The 19349-nt window shown below is 36.6% G+C and overlaps 1 protein-coding gene across 2 annotated transcripts in view; it reads left to right on the forward strand.

Moving 5' to 3' along the window:
- LOC128227238 (ATP-dependent translocase ABCB1-like) overlaps window positions 1–19349 on the forward strand; it is a 53653-nt gene that overhangs the window by 15005 nt on the left and 19299 nt on the right. For both annotated transcript variants that reach the window (XM_052937585.1, XM_052937586.1), the window contains 14 exons: window positions 62–192; window positions 3168–3339; window positions 3536–3707; window positions 3945–4069; window positions 4593–4770; window positions 5746–5859; window positions 6052–6162; window positions 6443–6568; window positions 7108–7311; window positions 7551–7721; window positions 7984–8145; window positions 8983–9001; window positions 13662–13777; window positions 15119–15271. In XM_052937585.1, the coding sequence (XP_052793545.1) occupies window positions 62–192; window positions 3168–3339; window positions 3536–3707; window positions 3945–4069; window positions 4593–4770; window positions 5746–5859; window positions 6052–6162; window positions 6443–6568; window positions 7108–7311; window positions 7551–7721; window positions 7984–8145; window positions 8983–9001; window positions 13662–13777; window positions 15119–15271 (1954 nt within the window). The remainder of the gene's footprint in view (window positions 1–61; window positions 193–3167; window positions 3340–3535; window positions 3708–3944; window positions 4070–4592; window positions 4771–5745; window positions 5860–6051; window positions 6163–6442; window positions 6569–7107; window positions 7312–7550; window positions 7722–7983; window positions 8146–8982; window positions 9002–13661; window positions 13778–15118; window positions 15272–19349) is intronic.

Genomic DNA, 19349 nt, shown 5'->3' on the forward strand with positions numbered 1-19349 from the left:
GTTACTGTGGTTTTCATATTGTTAAGGAAATGTTGTTTAATAAACAATACATATTTCTCAGCTCCAACAAAGACTTCATCAGAGAGTACACGACAGCTAACTGCAGCAGTGTTGTAGATTTGGATGCAACGAATAATGACCTACAGACCAAATTGCTGGATACAATGCAGGAATACGCCATCTACTTTATCAGTAAGTAATTCTCAAACTTCTGAGCCCTGTATTATTGAAGGATACTTGTCCTGCAGTACAAAACTTAACATCTGTAGGTATGTCACTGATTGGAACAAGTTGATTTCTTCAACTTTATTTTCAAAAAGGAGTGCTTGCCAAAGTTCAGTTCATTTAATAAATGAATTGAAGGGTTGATGTCATTGATGGGATATCAATGCAGTTTGACTGGTTAAGTGTGGAGTCCAAATGACTTTGCCCATGCTTTAACCAGCTGAATTGAGTTCGTATCCACGATACTGATGTCAATCCTGCAATTCATTATTATGCCCCCCTTCGAAGAAGAGGGGTATATTGCTTTGCACAGGCATGTCGGTCGGTTGGTCCGTCGGTAGACCAAAGCTTGTCCGAGTGATAACTCAACAATTCCTTGACGTATGGTCATCAAACTTTTTATGAAGGTTGAGCCTGATCAGTAGATGACCCCTATTGATTTAAAGGGTCATCGGGTCAAAGGTCAAGGTCACAGTGACCTTTAATGGTAAAATAATTTTAAAGCTTGTCCGAGTGATAACTCAACAATGCCTGCACCCATGGCCCTCAAACTTGACATGGAGGTTGGGCCTGACCAGTAGATGACCCCTATTGTTTTGGGGGGTCATCAGGCCAAAGGTCAAGGTCACAGTCACCTTGAATGGTAAAAGGTTGTCCGAGTGATAACTCGACAATGCCTGCACCCATGGCCCTCAAACTTGACTTGGAGAATTGGCCTGACCAGGAGATGACCCCTAAGGTTTTTGGGGGTCATCTGGCCAAATGTCAAGGTCACAGTGACCTGTAATGGTAAAAGGTTGTCCGAGTGATAACTCGACAATGCCTGCACCCATGACCCTCAAACTTGACTTGGAGAATTGGCCTGACCAGGAGATGACCCCTATGGTTTTTGGGGGTCATCTGGCCAAATGTCAAGGTCACAGTGACCTGGAATGGTAAAAGGTTGTCCGAGTGATAACTCGACAATGCCTGCACCCATGGCCCTCAAACTTGACTTGGAAGTTGGGCCTGGCCAGAAGATGGTCCCTATTGATTTTAGGGGTCATTGGGCCAAATGTCAAGGTCACAGTGACCTTGAATGATAAAAGGTTGTCCGAGTGATAACTCAACAATGCCTGCACCCATGGCCCTCAAACTTGACATGGAGGTTGGGCCTGACCAGTAGATGTCCCCTATTGATTTTAGGGGTCAAAGGTCAAGGTCACAGTGACCTTGAAAGCGACCTCGACAATTCCTGGACCTATGGTCATCAAACTAGACATGAAGGTTGGGCCTGCCCAGTAGATGACCCCTATCGTCTTTGGGGGTCATCAGGCCAAGGTCAATGTCACAGTAACCTTTAACGCAAAAAGTTAACAAATCTCCCACTGATATCTCAACAATGCCTGAACCTATGATCATTAAACTTGACATGGATGTTAAGCCTGATCAGTAGATAACCCTTATTGATTTTAGGATTTATAGAGCCAAAGGTCAAGGTCACAGTGATGTTGAATGGTAAAAGGTTGTCCGAGTGATAACTCAACAATGCCTGAACCCATGGCCTTCAAACTTGACTTGGAGTTGCATCTGACTTGTAGATGACCCCTTATGATTTAAGGGGTCATTGGGTCAAAGGTCAAGGTCACAGTGACCTTGAACGAAAAAAACTTGTCTGTGTGATAACTTGACAATGCCTGCACCCATGGCCCTCAAACTTGACAATTAGGTTTCTGTTGACCTGCTGATGACTCTGGATTTTGAGTTCATAGAATCAAAGGTCATGGTCATAACACACTCTATCCTCACACTTTAATGGTCATAATCTTAAAACAGCCTTAACGGCAACAAATCAGCTGTCATTTCGGTCCATGCATATTTCATTCAATTGTCCATATAATCCTGACAACATGGCCCTCAGGGGGGGGGGGGGGGGGGGGGGGGGGCCATAATGTTTGACAAACATCTCTTGTTTATATTTACACCAATGTTTCATTATTTCATTCAAGAATTGTTAAAAAAATACTTCTAATCATTGCATTTTAGAAAACCTTACAGTAATTCTTTCTCACCAATGCTGTAAATTGAACTACCCGACCATAATCGGAATGTTTATCAAATGATGTCACATTAACGCTGGAAAAATTAAAGTGCTTCAGTGCTTGCTTACACAATACAAACATTATCAAGATAAACAAATGATCCGAACATATCTGAAGATGTTGCAGTCATCGAATGAGAATCGCAATTCCCTAAAGGCAGTTCATAGGAGGAATTGAAGTTGAGGTGTAAATATTCAAGTATGGAACAAAATAATGACCGTATAATGATAAGATGATCTGACTTTACTACTAATATCTTTATTAAAACAGGACCCGGTAATTTCGGTTTATTCATCTTAATTATAATCTATAAACTCACAATTGATCAACACTTGTCAATTCATGGGCCATAACTCTTGGGTTGATTAGACTCTTTAGCTAGTTTTTGACATTATCCTGACACGACCTAGGCATTTTGCTCATAAATGTGGTTGCCATGTTTAGTGAATTTTGGTTAACATTTGAGTGGTTTTTGTGAGAAACTATTTACATACTCTTATGATATACATTGTATAACTATATACATGTAGTGACTAATGATCTTGAGTAAACTGAATGGAATTGGATAGAAATGCAGTCTATGATAGTAATAAACAAAAAGAAGCCAATAATTAGTAGAAGTAGTATTTGTATAAATGCTTATTGATATACAAGTGCATTTTTAGTTATAAAAGTTTAACTTATATTACATTCTATGACCAACAAACTCGTGTTCTACATGTTCCCTTAATCTGTTACTCATATCTCTCTGACTGATATGTTGGGCATGATGTCCTGCACTGTGCTATTAATAATAGAATATAAAAACAGCCTTAGGGCTTATAAGCAGTTTGATCAATTGGTTTTCTGACCTTTTTTCAGTCATTGGATGTTCAGTGATAGTTCTGGGCTACGGACAGGTGATGTTCTGGATGATTGCATCTGAGAAACAGACACATTTAATACGAGAGCGCTTCTACAGGAACGTCATGCGACAAAACATCGGCTGGTTTGATCTGCATGAGTCAGGAGAACTCAACTCCAGAATCACTAAGTAATGTTCCTCATGTTTCTAACAGCAAATTTGTTCATAAAAAGATATTCTTGTTAACATGGAAGCTAATATGTGCTTTTGTTTCCTTTTAAAATCAATGGTAATACTGCTTGTTATCTTAATTGTTTTGGTAAACAATTACTCTTTTATTGGATATTTGACTATCATGAGTTATGGTAGTATGTTTATGTTTCAGTGACATTTCCAAGATCCATGATGGTATAGGTGACAAGATGGGTCAGTTCTTCCAGTGGTTTTCGGGGTTTATAGCGGGTGTGGTTATTGGGTTTGTGTATGGATGGAAACTGACGCTTGTCATCCTGGCAATCAGCCCCGCCCTTGCAGCTGCCGCGTTCCTCATGACCAAGGTAACACATAAGTCATCGAAATAACGCTGTTAGATCAACCTGCGCGAGTTCTTACATTACTTCTTGGTTTAAGATGATAATCTCAACTTTGATCACAGATATGACTACAAGCAAGCCAGACACACATATACCAGGACAAAGCTTTTAGCAATTATAAGCACTGATACATGCAAGTTCTGAGGACAAGTTCAGGTTTTAGATCCATGCATGTTGTATTTGATTGTGTTTTTTCCTCAGTTGGTTGGCATGGCCTCAGGAGCAGAGTTGAAGGCATACGCACAAGCAGGGGCCATTGCAGAAGAAGTGCTTGGGTCCATAAGAACTGTATTGGCATTTGGAGGACAGGCGAAGGAAAGCATAAGGTGATGAACCTGAGGATTTATTAAAGGCCATTTTGCTTTAAATATCATTGTATATAAATGCATGAAATTTTTAGATTTATGAATTGTTTTATTGTCAAATGTTAACTTCAAACAGTTTAAAGAGAGTAAATATCTGAAATAAGTCAATGGCAATATTTATTTGTATCCATTTGTATTACCATTACTCCATATTCCCAAATTTAACTCCCTTCATATTTATTGTGTTAAAAAAAACCTTTATTGATGCTAGTTTGCTTGGACAAAGTGGCAATGTGAACTTGTACGCAGTGCAAGAACTTATTTCTTTTCCATACTTTTTAACATACGTGTTCATTGATAATCAAATCTCCTTAATTTATCTAAAAACATGATTAATTTACTGTAAATAGTTCTTGTTGGTGTAAGATACTAATAAATGAATGGTTTTGAAACATACTCGGAAAACTAGCATTATCAAGCTTTTCCGTTGAGATCTTACAGATTTCTTATCACATACAAATAATTGAATAATGTTGTTTACCAGGTATGAGAGCCGTCTGTCTGAGGCTCACGATATGGGAGTGAGAAAGGGTTTCGTTAGCGGAATCTCCACAGGAGTGGTGTGGCTCATCATATTCTGTGCCTATGCACTCGGCTTCTGGTATGGAGCCCAACTGTCTAGAGATGAAAAGGATGTTTACAACATCGGCAACGTCATGATTGTAGGTTTTTCATAATCTTTATTTGTCTTTATTTTTGTTTGAAGATCTACATGTTTGTATATTATGTTTGACATTTTAAGTAAATCTAAAAGTGTTTTTGTCCCATTGAATACCTTTTCCAATATGCTCATTTAATTTTTGTACATTTTAAGTTATTTTCATAGTTTATATTATATATTGGAGTCACCTTGTTGTCATTTGGTTAGTCCATTGCAATTTTCTATGTCCGGAGCATAAACTGAAATCTTCTAAATGGAATTTAATTAATTTTATAAAAAAGACCGAACATGATGAAAGGAAGTGCAGTTTATAAGAACCATAACTAGATCTTAATAATTTACAGAGTTATTGCCCTTTGCAACTTTTTTCTTGTCCTGAGCATAACTTTGAAACTAATGGATAACATTTAAATTCATATAATGGTAAAGATTAAAGAAAGAAAGTGCAGTGTACAGGAACCATAAGTGCATAAACTGTATTTTATATTTTATTATGCCCACCTTCATTAAAATTGCACCATCTGTCTGTCTGTCCATTCATCTGTCCGTGCGTGTGTCCGGTTCAACTTGTCTTGTCCGGGCTGTTACTTTCTCTTGTATGGTCAGATTTTAAAATTACTTGCCACATGTGTTCAGCACATAAAAACGATGTGTCAAGTACAAGGCCGGTGTTCTTACCTTTAAGTTTAAGGTTACACTTAGTGTTTGAATACTACTGAATGCTGCATATAAGGACATAGAGTATAGGTGGTTATGTCCGGGCTGTAGCTTTTTATTGTATGGACAAATTTTAAAATAACTTGCCACATGTGGTTGACATACCAAGAGTTGTCCCATGTCCTTACATCTAAGGGCAAGGTCACACTTAGTGTTTGAATACTATGGAATGCTGCATATAAGGACATAGAGTATAGGTGTTCGTATCCAAGCTGTAGCTTTCTCTTGTTATATGTTGAACTTACCATGGTGTTTTCAGGTATTCTTTAGTGTGATTATAGGGGCATTCTCACTAGGTAATGCAGCCCCGCCCATGCAGAGTTTGGCAGTAGCCCGAGGAGCAGCATTTGTAGTCTATAGTCTCATTGAACAGGTTGGTAAATTGGACTTAAATATAGGTTTTCAATTAATAATATATCTCTTGCATGGAATAACAGCTTATGTCAGGTTTGAGATGAATCTTTCTTTGCAGTTATGTTTTATATAATTCACCCGATTGTTGTCGTAGGAATAATACTATTTTTGCTGCCAAAAATATAATGAGCCAGTTTTATGTCACTATCAGGTTCCCCCTATAGACAGTGCTTCGCCTGCAGGAAAGAAGCTTGACAAGTTTGAGGGGACAATCAGACTGACCAATGTCCACTTTAACTACCCATCAAGACCAGATGTTAAGGTTGGTAGGCATGGAAAAATATTTATGAGTTAATTATAATCTAATGAGTTAATTATTTGGATGCTTAAACAAAAATAAATACAGATTTGTCTAGTTTCATAATAGTTTAATATAGTCTATTAAAGATTGAAATAAGCAATTTTCACTTCTTCTTTTTTTCTATTAAGTGATTTTTTTTTAAGTTAATTGGATCTCAGTTTAGATAAATGAACCAAATGTTGCTATTGAACACATGTATATTTTGATTCAAGAACTAAATCAATCCCCTGTTTGTGTGCAGGTGCTGCGCGGTGTTGACCTTGAAATCTGTCGAGGTCAGACTGTGGCACTGGTTGGGGCTAGTGGGTGTGGCAAGTCTACCATTGTACAGCTGCTTCAACGCTTCTATGACCCAGAACAAGGATCGGTGAGCTGGGCAGAGATTTATGAAATTTATAGCATTACAAACATTTTGTCATAATTATCTTTTACATAATTTTGTATGACGCAACTGGGTAACTTTTGCATGAAAGCCGTGATCACTTGTGTTTTAAAATCAGTGTCATGCATGTGCAGCAGTAAATGACTTTGTCCTACGTTCAATATAAGGGAAAATAAGCCATTTTAAATGTAAATTAAAATTTATGAAACAATGGCTATTTTTGAAGCACAATAACAGGGATAGTTAATATAGTTTTAGATGCAAGCCATTACCAAGTACCATCTCAGGTATAAAAGTTGGATTTTTTAAAGTATCCCCTAATCAAGTACCATAACTCTGAATTGAGTTTTTTTTAAATTACTATTTTGTGAAACCAAAATCCATTATTCATTTATTTTTAACTTATCAAGAGGCAACCCGTTATTCAGTAATACGATCACTTAATCCAGTCCCTTTTAAGTAATCACATGTTAAATTGCTTCTTTATGGCGACCGGTTATCTATTTTGGTATTTTCTTTGCTAGATCTTTGTGGATGGCGTAAATGTGAAGGATCTGAACTTGAAGTGGCTACGAGAGCATATCGGGATCGTGAGTCAAGAGCCAGTCCTGTTTGGAAACACGATTGGAGAGAACATACGCTTTGGCAACTTGAACGTCACACAAGAGGGCATAGAGAGAGCGGCAAAGGAGGCCAACGCTCATGACTTCATCCTGCAACTACCTGATGTTGGTTCAATATTTAGTTTTTTGTAGAATGTAGAAACAAATAATATAAAATAAATATTGGTTTTTGTTTTTGTATTTCTACCTTGAGTCTTTTGAAACAAAATCTTAAGTAAAGTGTTGCAGCAGGATTTTTAACAGTGCATTTTTGTTAACTGGCTCCATGTCCTATCAAAGAAAAATATATTTTTAATAAAAAGATGATTGACGTTAAGTTAATACTATAACTTTTTTATTCTCAGAAATATGAGACGCTGGTAGGTGAGAGAGGGGCTCAATTGAGTGGAGGACAGAAGCAGCGAATCGCAATAGCTCGAGCGCTCGTGCGTGACCCGAAGATTCTGCTGCTTGATGAGGCGACGTCAGCACTAGACATGGAGAGTGAGGGGGTCGTACAGGAAGCACTGGAAAAGGTATGCTAACATTCTTCTCAAGGCTTATTAAATCATAGACATGCCTGTTGTTTCTCTGTTGTGTAACTTATACTGAAAGAACAAGCATAGCATGTTGCCTTTAAACACTTGATGTGGGTAAAACACTGGTACAAATAAAAATTAGTTTGGTATTTCATACATGTGCGTGAGAGTGCTTATTACTCCTTTTTTAGAATTCAGGGCTCCAGAACATGTAGTGATATTTAGCTAGATTTCTAAAATGCTTTAACTACTCACCAAGGCAAGCCATGGAAGGACAACAGTGGTGATAGCTCACCGCCTGTCCACCATCAAGAATGCAGACATGATCGCTAGTTTCCAGGACGGCAGGATTGTGGAGAAGGGCACACACAATGAACTCATGGAGAAGGAGGGTATCTACTACCAGCTCGTTACCAGACAGGTATGTGTGAGAGGTATAGGGGGTGGGGGTCGAGGGATTGGAGAAGCAGGGAATCTACTACCAGCTCGTTACCAGACAGGTATGTGTGAGAGGTATAGGGGGTGGGGGTCGAGGGATTGGAGAAGCAGAGAATCTACTACCAGCTCGTTACCAGACAGGTATTTGTGAGAGGTATAGGGGGTTGGGTGTTCAGGGGTTGGAGAAGCAGGGAATCTACTACCAGCTCGTTACCAGACAGGTATGTGTGAGAGGTATAGGGGGTGGGGGTCGAGGGATTGGAGAAGCAGGGAATCTACTACCAGCTCGTTACCAGACAGGTATTTGTGAGAGGTATAGGGGGTGGGGGTCGAGGGATTGGAGAAGCAGGGAATCTACTACCAGCTCGTTACCAGACAGGTATGTGTGAGAGGTATAGGGGGTGGGGGTCGAGGGGTTGGAGAAGCAGGGAATCTACTACCAGCTCATTACCAGACAGGTATGTGTGAGAGGTATAGGGGGTGGGGGTCGAGGGATTGGAGAAGCAGGGAATCTACTACCAGCTCGTTACCAGACAGGTATGTGTGAGAGGTATAGGGGGTTGGGGTCGCGGGATTGGAGAAGATAGGCATAGGGGGTCAGGCATCCACGGGTTGGAGTAGAAGGGTATCTGCTACCAGATAGAAGGGCATCTAGGTAATATTTGTGACAGTAATCATTGCTTTGATATTCATTTGTCTAAAATTTAGTAAAAATGACTGAAGTTTTATGTTGCTGTATAAAAATAGCATACAATAATGTTTGTTTCTCTTTTAATTTGTTTGGCAGATTTCTAACAGTTGTCTCCAATCTGTTTTCCAGAGTACAGTCTCGGAGGATGGTATGTTTCTCTTTTGTTTTCAATTAATTTTTTGTTCCAATATGTACACAATCATGTATTTTAAAAGTTCCATTTTTTTTCATTAAGGTTTGAATATGAACACCCTCAAGTTATTCATTTAACTTGTTTCTTATAGATGAATGACAAAAACACAACTCATAAAAGTGTATTATGCCTGGAAGTGATATTTTTAGCTAACCTTGGTCATAAAGCTAAAAACATTCAAGAAATTTAAATGAAACTGTTACTGGGGACAATTTGCACATGTGGAGCAAGGTCCATAATTATGACTTAAAATATTGTTCAGTTATGCCCTCTTTTTGACACACAAAAACTTTGACCTTAGCAATATCTAAAAAAGTGTTCAAGATATCCAACCAGTAATATATGTTGTCAGAGACAATAATGCAAATGCATATTGCTGACTTTGATAATTGTCAATTGATATTCCCGTTTATCAACAAAAAAATAGTGAGCAAAGTTTTAGCCATAAATAAAAACCGTTCAAGATAATCAAATGTTGCCAGAGATAAAATGTAAATGTATAGCATGTACTATCATTTCTAAATTTAATATATATGTGTTATCAATATTGTGGAGTCTGTGTTTTGTTTTGTCTTCTTTTTTTTTTATAAATTATGACTTACATACACATGTAAATAGCCTTGCATCTTGTCTTATCGTTCCATATGCTATAGCTCTGATATTTGTCTATCTGTCAGACTTTTGTGTCTGCTCCTTATTTCGTTAACCCTATGAAGAATTTTCATGAAACTCTGGTCAAATGTTCACAACTTCATGACAACATGCAGAACCAATTTTCCAGGAATGCCATCTCAAAGTCAAGGTTCACAGTAAAAGGTTTGAGTTGTAGGTTTTGTGTCCGCTCCACATCTCATAAAGCCCTTGAAAGATTTCATGAAATTTAGATAAATGTTCACCACATCGAAGTGACATGCTGAATCCTCCATACTGGTATGCAAGGTCAAGGTCAAGCTCACAGTTTGAGTCATAGATATCATGTCTGCTCCATATCTCCTAAATTCCTTGAAGGAACTTCATGAAACTTGGGTAACGTACAATCAGTAATATGTTAATCACATTTACATGACATGCAGGGTCAACACTTCAGTTACGCTGCCTCAATGTGAACATCACAGTTTAAGGTGAAAGGTTTGATATATATATAGATTTCATGTGGCTCCATCTCTCCTAAACACCTTGATAAATTTGCATCATATCTGATAAAATTTTCACCTCATTGACACAACATCCACAATTGACTCCATATTGCCTTACATCAAATGTCATGGAACAGAATGAGACCAACATGTGGGGAGGCATCTGTTTTTGTTTCCAAAAACAAATTTGTTTAGTTTTATATACCTGAAAATGTTTAAATTTCAGCTGATGTTTTTTTTTATAAATTCAGTGTAGGGCTATGAGATTATAAACTTCATACATGCATGTACTAACTCCATGTTTCACATGACATGTTTCAACTTTCATTTTGTGCTGCTTGGATTTGCTGTTTGCAGAAAAAGGTAAATTATATTGTAAAGTTGACCTTATTATGCAAGAACCAAGTCACATACATTTGAGGTATCACCTTATTAATACAAAGAATAAATACATTAAGTTCAAACATACATTTTAAGGATCCAATGTTTCACATAACAAATTACATCTTTCATTTTGTGCTGCTTGGATTTGCTGTTTGCAGGAAAAGGTAAAACCTTGTTGTAAAGTTGACCTTATTATGAAAGAACTAAGTTGCGTACATTGGAGGTATCATCTTTTTATTATAGAGAATTCTATAAGGTGCAACTGACATTTTAAGGGTAATTTGTAATTATTTGAAAATTAGCTGGGTATTTTTATCAGAAAATTCTACATTTTAGTGAAAACCATGTCAAACAGGAATATCTGATTATGAATAACAATAAAGAACAGTCCTGATATAGAACTTTAAAACTGGAGAAAAATCGGCTTTTTTAGAATTGTTCAAAAGATTAGTTCTGATAGATGGTTGCCTAATAGATGGAGTATTTTCTGATTTCCAGATTTTTTTCAAAAACATTTTATGAGAAGGTTGGTTGATTAAAAGTTGTAAAGTTTAGATAAAAAAGCACTTTTTTTCCTGAATTTTTTGACTGCTTATCAATGATTGATCAACAGAGCCAGATTTTTGTTGTATAAATATTTCTATAGAGCAATTGTATTAAAAATATTGTCATTATTTTTATGGTGAAATATCAAAATTAGTCTATCAGAATAATGGATTTCATTTTTATGTGGAAAAAACCCTTTAATTAAACAAAATATGAAGCTGTTAATAATGAAAATTCAAAATGACTATTTCATAAAACTTACCTTAGCCAAAAAGATGTTCCATTTTCTTCATTTCTTTGGTGAAAATAAATAAAAATGCAATGTCATTCAACAATGACCTTCTGACATATAAACCATGACAAATGTTTAACAAAGGGCAGCAACTCTTTAACTTCAAAACATTTTACTGTCGTGATATGTCATTGCATGCGTAATTGCATGCATCAATTACACTTTAAATTAGTAGACTTATCTAAAAGTTGTTTTCATAATATATCTCAGTTAAGTTTGCTTAAGTTAAAGGTTAAATGTACTCTTTCAGACATATTAACTTTATTTGAAATTTAGTCCGGTCTATTTCTACAAAAATCTTAGTCATAATGGGTTGAGTTCTATAATTTTAACACAATAATGTGTTCCTGTTACCATTATTATGTATTAAATAATCTTTTTATGGTATTCTGACTTTATTAACTGCATTTTCTAGTCATTATGAATATGTAGGCAATAGCTGAAGCTTATCTTAATTTATGGCGGCCATCTTGGACGCCATCTTGGATTGCAATGTTGCACCACTGTGTTCGCAACTGCAACATGCATTTTTGTAAACTACAGACTTAGCCCCTTATTTTGATGTATAGAAACCTGTGTTTACAGACACAGACCGGTATGGTGTCAGTTTTACCAACATATTTGCAGGACTATTAGGCGTAATCATGAAATCAGGAATGAGAGATTTTAACTTCAGACTATGGAAATAATTTTAAAAGGGGTCTTAGCCCCTTTATCTGCATCAGCCATGAATCCCTCATACTTACTAAAACACACACAGAGCTATTTGGTGGAAGTGTGGGGGGGGGGGACACAGCTGTTAGACCCCCTGATGGGCATCACTAAGTTAGGATTGATTATTCAGAGTGAGTCAGTTAATGAAATACATTACAAGTAAATTTTAATCATAATTTTTATAATAGAATATGATTCCTAAACCAAGCTGACAGAAAACTAATTATCCAATGGTGAAATAGTAACAAGCCTATATACCCTAACCAAATGCATGTTGTAATCCTTACCCCGACATGTGCTATATTTCATAAACTATGATATGGGTGTTTGGTTATCAAGGACTTTTTCAATGGTTTTATAACTCTTATCCACTTCTTTTTAACTTTATTTCCAATGCCATGAAGTGTTCAAGTTTTCATAATAGGAATGAACATTTCCAAAGAGACTTTGGGGTGGGGGAAGAGAATAAAATATGTCAAAAGATGTACAAAATTTTATACTTTTTCAATCAAAACCAGTAGAAATATGGCGCCCTTGATTAATTGATCACTATATCATTCTGGCTGTTATGTAATTGTTCGCATCTTGTACATATGCTTGCCCTAATTCCTAGTACCCCGAGAATGGGTCATCATCCCAAAAATAAAAATAAATATCTGTGGATATTGCATTTTATATTCATGCAGATTGCAGTGTGTTAATGTTTAATATCATATGCATTGCAATTGTATTGCTATTTTAATTAACAAAAACCCATTACTTATTTGAAGTGATTGTTTCTGATGTTGTTTTTCTATAATTCTCACTTGTTTAATTGCGTTTAAATCAAGAGAGTGTAACATTTAATATTTTTTCTTGATTATCTGACAAGAAGTAAACAACCTATCCTAAATATTTGTAATTTGAAAAGTATGTTGCATGTGTTTGTGTGTGATTTTGTAACATTTACATTTATAGGTATGATACAACCGTACATGTATCCACTCCTAAAGCCAGGGAAGTCTTTTTTTTGATAATACTTAATTATGCCTCAAGTCAACTAGCAAAGACAAATTAGTCTTTTTTATAAGTGATTCATTTAGAAAGGAGTGTTTCAGAATAAGAAAGTGCACAAAAACAAATGTTATATCACCAGATATTTGTCAAAACAGGTGTGTTTTCCATACATCATTGAAAAAGGTGCAAACATAATCATTTTCATACTGAAATAAGATAATGTGTCATAAGACATAGCATTTTCTCGACACGAACAGAATCATTCACCACACTGGCATGGTATTTCTTGTATTTATATCAATGCACTATTAAAATACCTGTTACATTGAACACAGTTTTTTGGCCTTGTCAGTGTTATAACCTGCGTTGATATCCAAAGATTTTTCACATTTTCAGCATTCGTCATGATGTATCAAAGAGTTTTTATTTTTTTCAAACAGCAAATTTTTAACTGGGGAGTCGCCTGAGAAATGCTTCAAAAAAGGAAAAGTTCAAATTCCGGATAACAACAAGCCTTTGGAAATCATTCGTTACCTTTGTATTTCAGACCTGGATGTTGAGATGTTTGAGAAGCCCGAGGTTGATCTTGTGCACTCCCCGGTTAAGCGTGCCCTGTCAAACCCTGGCAGTACAGGCCCAGCAAGCCCTGATGAGACCACAGAGGTAGGAATGTAAACTACATGTAGAGGTTTCACTAATGGGGGTAAGCGCTGTAGTAAAACCTTGGATCAACACGCTTTTGGGAAATGTTTGAATTTATTACCTTGGTTTTGCGCATCATTTGTGTATTTGGGCTGGTAATGGTGCTTGAGACGTATTTAGGTTTTGATCCATCATCAGTATGTTTTAAATGAAAATAGAAGGAATAATTGTTGACACTTAGCCTCAACCAATCGCCAGTTCTCAAACAAAGGCCTGTTTTAACGATCACAGTTTTACTATGACTGATATTTTTCTCATGTCCTTTCTTCATTACGTTGAGTTTATTTCTTTTGTTGTTGATACCTATGTGAGTTCAAATCCCGCAATACATTTGTTTGCCAGTGTTCTTTATGCAGTTAAAGTGCGGTCGTTTGAACAGGCGGTCGTTCGAGAACCAGCGGTCCTTCGAGGTCGAAGCTTAGTCCCGAACATTTTTCCTTCTATTTTCAAATAGAAAATACTGACGCTGCATCGAAACCTAAATAAGTCGAGGAGTCGAGCACAATAGCCGGTCCCAAATACACAAATCATGCACAAAACCTCATGACTCCCTCGAGGTCATAATTTCACACTTTTTTCCCGAACGTGTGTTCCAAAATGAAAATAAACTATTTATAGGTGTTCAAGTTTTCGCAAGTTGTGAAAATTGCAATGACAGTTGAAAGGAAATATGAATAAAGCAATATCATAGCAGTCCAGCTTTGGAATCTCTAAAAATATTGCTTTGCAATATGGAAAATGAGAAAGAACTAACAACATCTGAGCAATGTGCAAATGATTAAATGATTAATTCTTGATTTTGCCGAACTTAAATCTGACTAATGCAATTATATGCACTGTCATTTTTCAATATTGCTTGTTCAGAAAATGTGCTCTTTGTAAAAAAAAAAAATTACTATTTATTCATATATTTTTTTTTTATTACATTTTCACATTTAATATACGACAGCCTTTGAACATATGAGCGATTTCCCCAATATAATGCATTATCAGTGCCGAAGTAAACATTTGGTTTGAAGACTCAAAGTTTTAGCTCAGACCCTGTCGTCCTCGAGCGATCACAGTTTTACTGTACTTTGTTAATTGTGCCTCTGTACTCCTGACTTGGCCTTATTTCTTGTACATACTTCTATAAATCATGGAAGATACTTTATTAATTCCATATTGAAATGATATGTAGAATGGTTAAAAGTCATAGATAAATATGTTGTGGTTATGTACATGTAGTCAATTTCCTTGTTTACATCTTAAATGCTAGTTAGGTAAACTATTACAAATATGAGAATATGTTGTTTATGCCAGGAGGCTAAGAAGGAGAAGGTGAATGCTGGGTTTGGGCGGATCATGCGCCTCAACGCCCCGGAATGGTTCTTCATTCTCCTTGGTTGCCTGTCAGCACTCATCAATGGTGGTCTCATGCCCGCGTTTGCCATCATCTTTGCGGAAATCCTGGGTGTAAGTATACAATGATAGTCAGAGTCAATGTACTAATTTGGGAATACTGGGAATAAGTTATAATGGATTTAAAGGTTCGAGAAAACTTTTATTCTTAAGAACTTAGTTTTGTACTTTTGATTTCATAACATTTATCAATTTTTCATTTTAAGTACAGTAGAACACCGCTATTTCGAACACCGATAAACAGAATTAATTGGTATTTCAAACTTTTTTTCGGTCCCGATTTTTTTCCTTCTTTATTAAATGTAAAAATTAATGTTTAAACCGAACTTCACTATTTCGAATAAATCAATTTTTTGAACTAAATATTCGGTCCCAAATACGTTTTTCACGTGTATCGATCTTTATTTCGAATTCGTAACTGTGCACAAAAAATAGTCAATGTAATTTTCGAATCCGCTAGCAGACGACCCATGCTCCTCGCTTTGTTGTGTTTTCACACTTACGCGGACATCGGTGTGACAGACCAATTAACGTTATAATAAGGTGCAATTATCGCGGTTTAAGGAACGCCTTGGGTTGATTGGCACGTGTATGGAGCAAACAACGGTATCGAATACATAGAGTGATTAATGTTGAGTGATATTATTTATATACATCGACCAACTGGAGAGATAGGTCACCAAGAAACAACTCAACAGAAACAACGCAGTGCAGAAGGACATAACAGCGTTCCGGTGTCCTCTTATAATATGTGCTATATTGTGCTAATGTGCTACATTACTTACAACTTATTTGTGTAAATAAAATAATAAAAAAATATATGTTTTGGAATTTTATTAAACATCGCTTTACATAGTGTAAAATACAATGGTATAATGCAGCCATTTGAAATTTCACGACACAAATATTTTGTGACGCCGGTAGTATAGAATTCTGATGCGCCGGATTTCGGAGACAATCGTTGGTGGAACTTCAGATTATTTCTCTCAATGTTTATTTCGAATAATCGTTATTTCGAAGTATTTAGCTGGGTCCCGACGACTTCGAAATAGCGGTGTTCTACTGTATATTGTGCTAATGTGCTACATTATTTACAATTTATTTGTGTAAATAAAATAATAAAAAAATATATGTTTTTCAAAATTTTATTAAACATTGCTTTACATAGTGTAAAATACAATGGTATAATGCAGCCATTTGAAATTTCACGACACAAATATTTTGTGACGCCGGTAGAGTAGAATTCGGATGCGCCGGATTTCGGAGACAATCGTTGGTGGAACTTCAGATTATTTCTCTCAATGTTTATTTTGAATAATCATTATTTCGAAGTATTTAGCTGGGTCCCGACGACTTTGAAATAGCGGTGTTCTACTGTACCTGTAAACAGTTAAAGCTGTCATGGTACTTGCTGAAAGTCTTAGTTTAAGTTTAGTTTAAACTTATTTATTTTACAACAATTGTCAAACAAGTTATTACAACATTATATTAATCATGATGTTAAGCGAGAGTGTTGTCTTGTGTTGTGGGAAACTGGAAAACCTGGAGGAAACCCACTTGTTCGGCTTGGTGACCACAAACCAAACTCACATGCGCCAAGACCGGTAATCAAACCTGGGTCTGATGAGAGGTGCGAAGCGAGTGCGCTAATCAAAGCGGAAAGTCTTAATTTTCAATAAGTTCTTGATGGTAATTATAATCGATCACCCAAAAGATATTCATTCTAATTGTAATAGATCATTCTAGAGGTATTAATTTTAGTCAGACTATCGACATGAAACCTGCCATAGGAGAAAAACAACCACAAATCACGAAATGTTGTTTGTCGACTTCCTCATATTGAAGTTCTTCCTCATAATAAAGTTCGTTAAATTGTTTTGATAGATGATTTTAAATATGGGAGTGGTTTTTCAGTCTTGTCCGTCTACAATGAGATAAACAAGACTATAGATCATTAGTTCTCTATCCGAAGGGATGTTCAAAGTTAAAACGTTCTTGTTTAATATCATCCCTCAAATATTAAATTTCAGGAGCCTATTTCAATAAGATATCTTAGTGGTAAACCTTACGCTGCTTAAGGGTGATCGAGAACACCAGTTAAGGTAAATCAATATGAGGAAGTCTGCGAACAAGATGTTTACACACTATACAATCGTGATTTGTGGTTGTATTTCTCCTATGGCAGGTTTCATGTTGATAGTTTGACTAGATTTAAATCCTCTGGGATGATCAGTTATAAAGATTATTCACTAAACACAGTTTACTTCCAAAATGTGGTTACATCTGGAAAATCTTCAGCCTTATGATTTTTACTGTAACTTAGCCCTGATCTGAAAAGAAACAGGGCCCTATCTTCATGGTAACGGGGCCCTAAAGTGTATTGTAACAGGGGTAATCTGATCTGTATTGTAAAGGGGCCCTGATTTGTATTGTAACGCGCCCTGACCTGTATTGTAAAGGGGCCTGGTCTGTATTGTAAAGGGGCCTGGTCTGTATTGTAATGGGGGCCTGATCTGTATTGTAACATGCCCTGATCTTTATTGTAATGGGGCCCTGATCTGTATGTGTAAAGGGGCCCTGATATGTATTGTAAAGGGGCCCTGATTTGTATTGTAACGTGCCCTGATCTGTAATGTAACGGAGCCCTGATCTGTATTGTAAAGGGGCCCTGATCTGTATTGTAATGGGGCCCTGATCTGTTTTGTAACGGGGCCCTGATCTGTATTGTAACGTGCCCTGATCTGTAATGTAAAGGAGCCCTGATCTGTGTTGTAAAGGGGCCCTGATCTGTATTGTAATGGGGTCCTGATCTGTTTTGTAACGGGGCCATGATCTTTATTTCCTTTGTTGAAAGTACATGTTGTTGTTGAGTGCACTGTACTAACTACTAGTGGTAATTTTCTTGAACCAACTGACGTGATAACTAGTCTCCCATCTGATCAATTTTGTTTTTTGAATAGACAAATGATTGATATATTGAAGTTTATTTCAGAAATGACATTGCCATCATGAAATAACTCCCATTATTTTATGCGATGGTAATGTGTACGTAGTATGTGCATCCGTGCGTCCATGCGGTCGTGCGTCTGTGCGGTCGTGCGTTCGTGCGTCTGTAAACAATTGCTTGTGAACAGATATCCATTATCTAGATATCCAAGTTTACATGTACATGTAAATTCAAGTCTAGAGTTAAGGGAGACAATTTGCAAGTCTAGGATTTTGAGAGACAATTTGCTTTTTGCTTCTGCAGTTGATTTTGTGAATTACTCTGCCTTGTTCTTGTTGAAAGCCCAAAGGCCATTTTTAGCTTTAAGTTCTGTAGTTTGCACATTCATCTTAACAAAATTGGTTGTGAATGTTTAAGTTATGCACCTGGTGTCATTACTGGCCACACCCAGGGTTCACAGGTTTGGTAAACATAAATCTGGAAAGGTTTGAAAATCTTTTTGTGTGTTCGTGCATCCATCTCAGCACAATTGATTGTGAATGTTTGTTCAAATTGATCAATGTTGTCCTAGGATGCCCTTGACTTTGACCTTTTGACCGACTTTTTTTAACTTTTAAAACTACAGAAATTTTTACTATGAGTACAGTTTTGAAAGCTTTTTTTTTTGTCAAATGACTTTTACTTGGCACATATTAAAATAGTTCATGCAACTAATCTGCTAACAATACTTTCTGGGCTCAGATGTTGAACGTGCTACGTTTTCAGGTAACCCAAACACAAAACATAAAGTATATGTCTGTTGCCTTTTACCCATACATACATGCTCTGGATTGATATGACCACAAAAGCCATGCCAGTAAAGCATAGGCCCTTTTGGACCTCTTGTTTATATACAGTAGCAACCCGTTGGCTCTATATCCCAGGGACCGGCCAAAATACTTTGAGTGTTGATATTCGCGAGGCTCAAAGTATTTTGGTCCATACTTTGAGCCTGATGAAAATAGAGCCAAGCAATAATGCTTAAAAAGAGTAAATGAAAAACAGTCCTTAACATCCAGTTCGAGCCAACGAAGAAATTGAGCCATGCAATATCGAGCAAACAGGTTTTGGCTGTATATCTAGTTAAATAACTAATGTTATGTCATTAATAATTCTTATCGAAAATGCCTGGCCGTGCTTTATAGT

This window comes from Mya arenaria, chromosome 3, assembly GCF_026914265.1.
Source record: "Mya arenaria isolate MELC-2E11 chromosome 3, ASM2691426v1".
NCBI classification, from domain to species: domain Eukaryota; kingdom Metazoa; phylum Mollusca; class Bivalvia; order Myida; family Myidae; genus Mya; species Mya arenaria.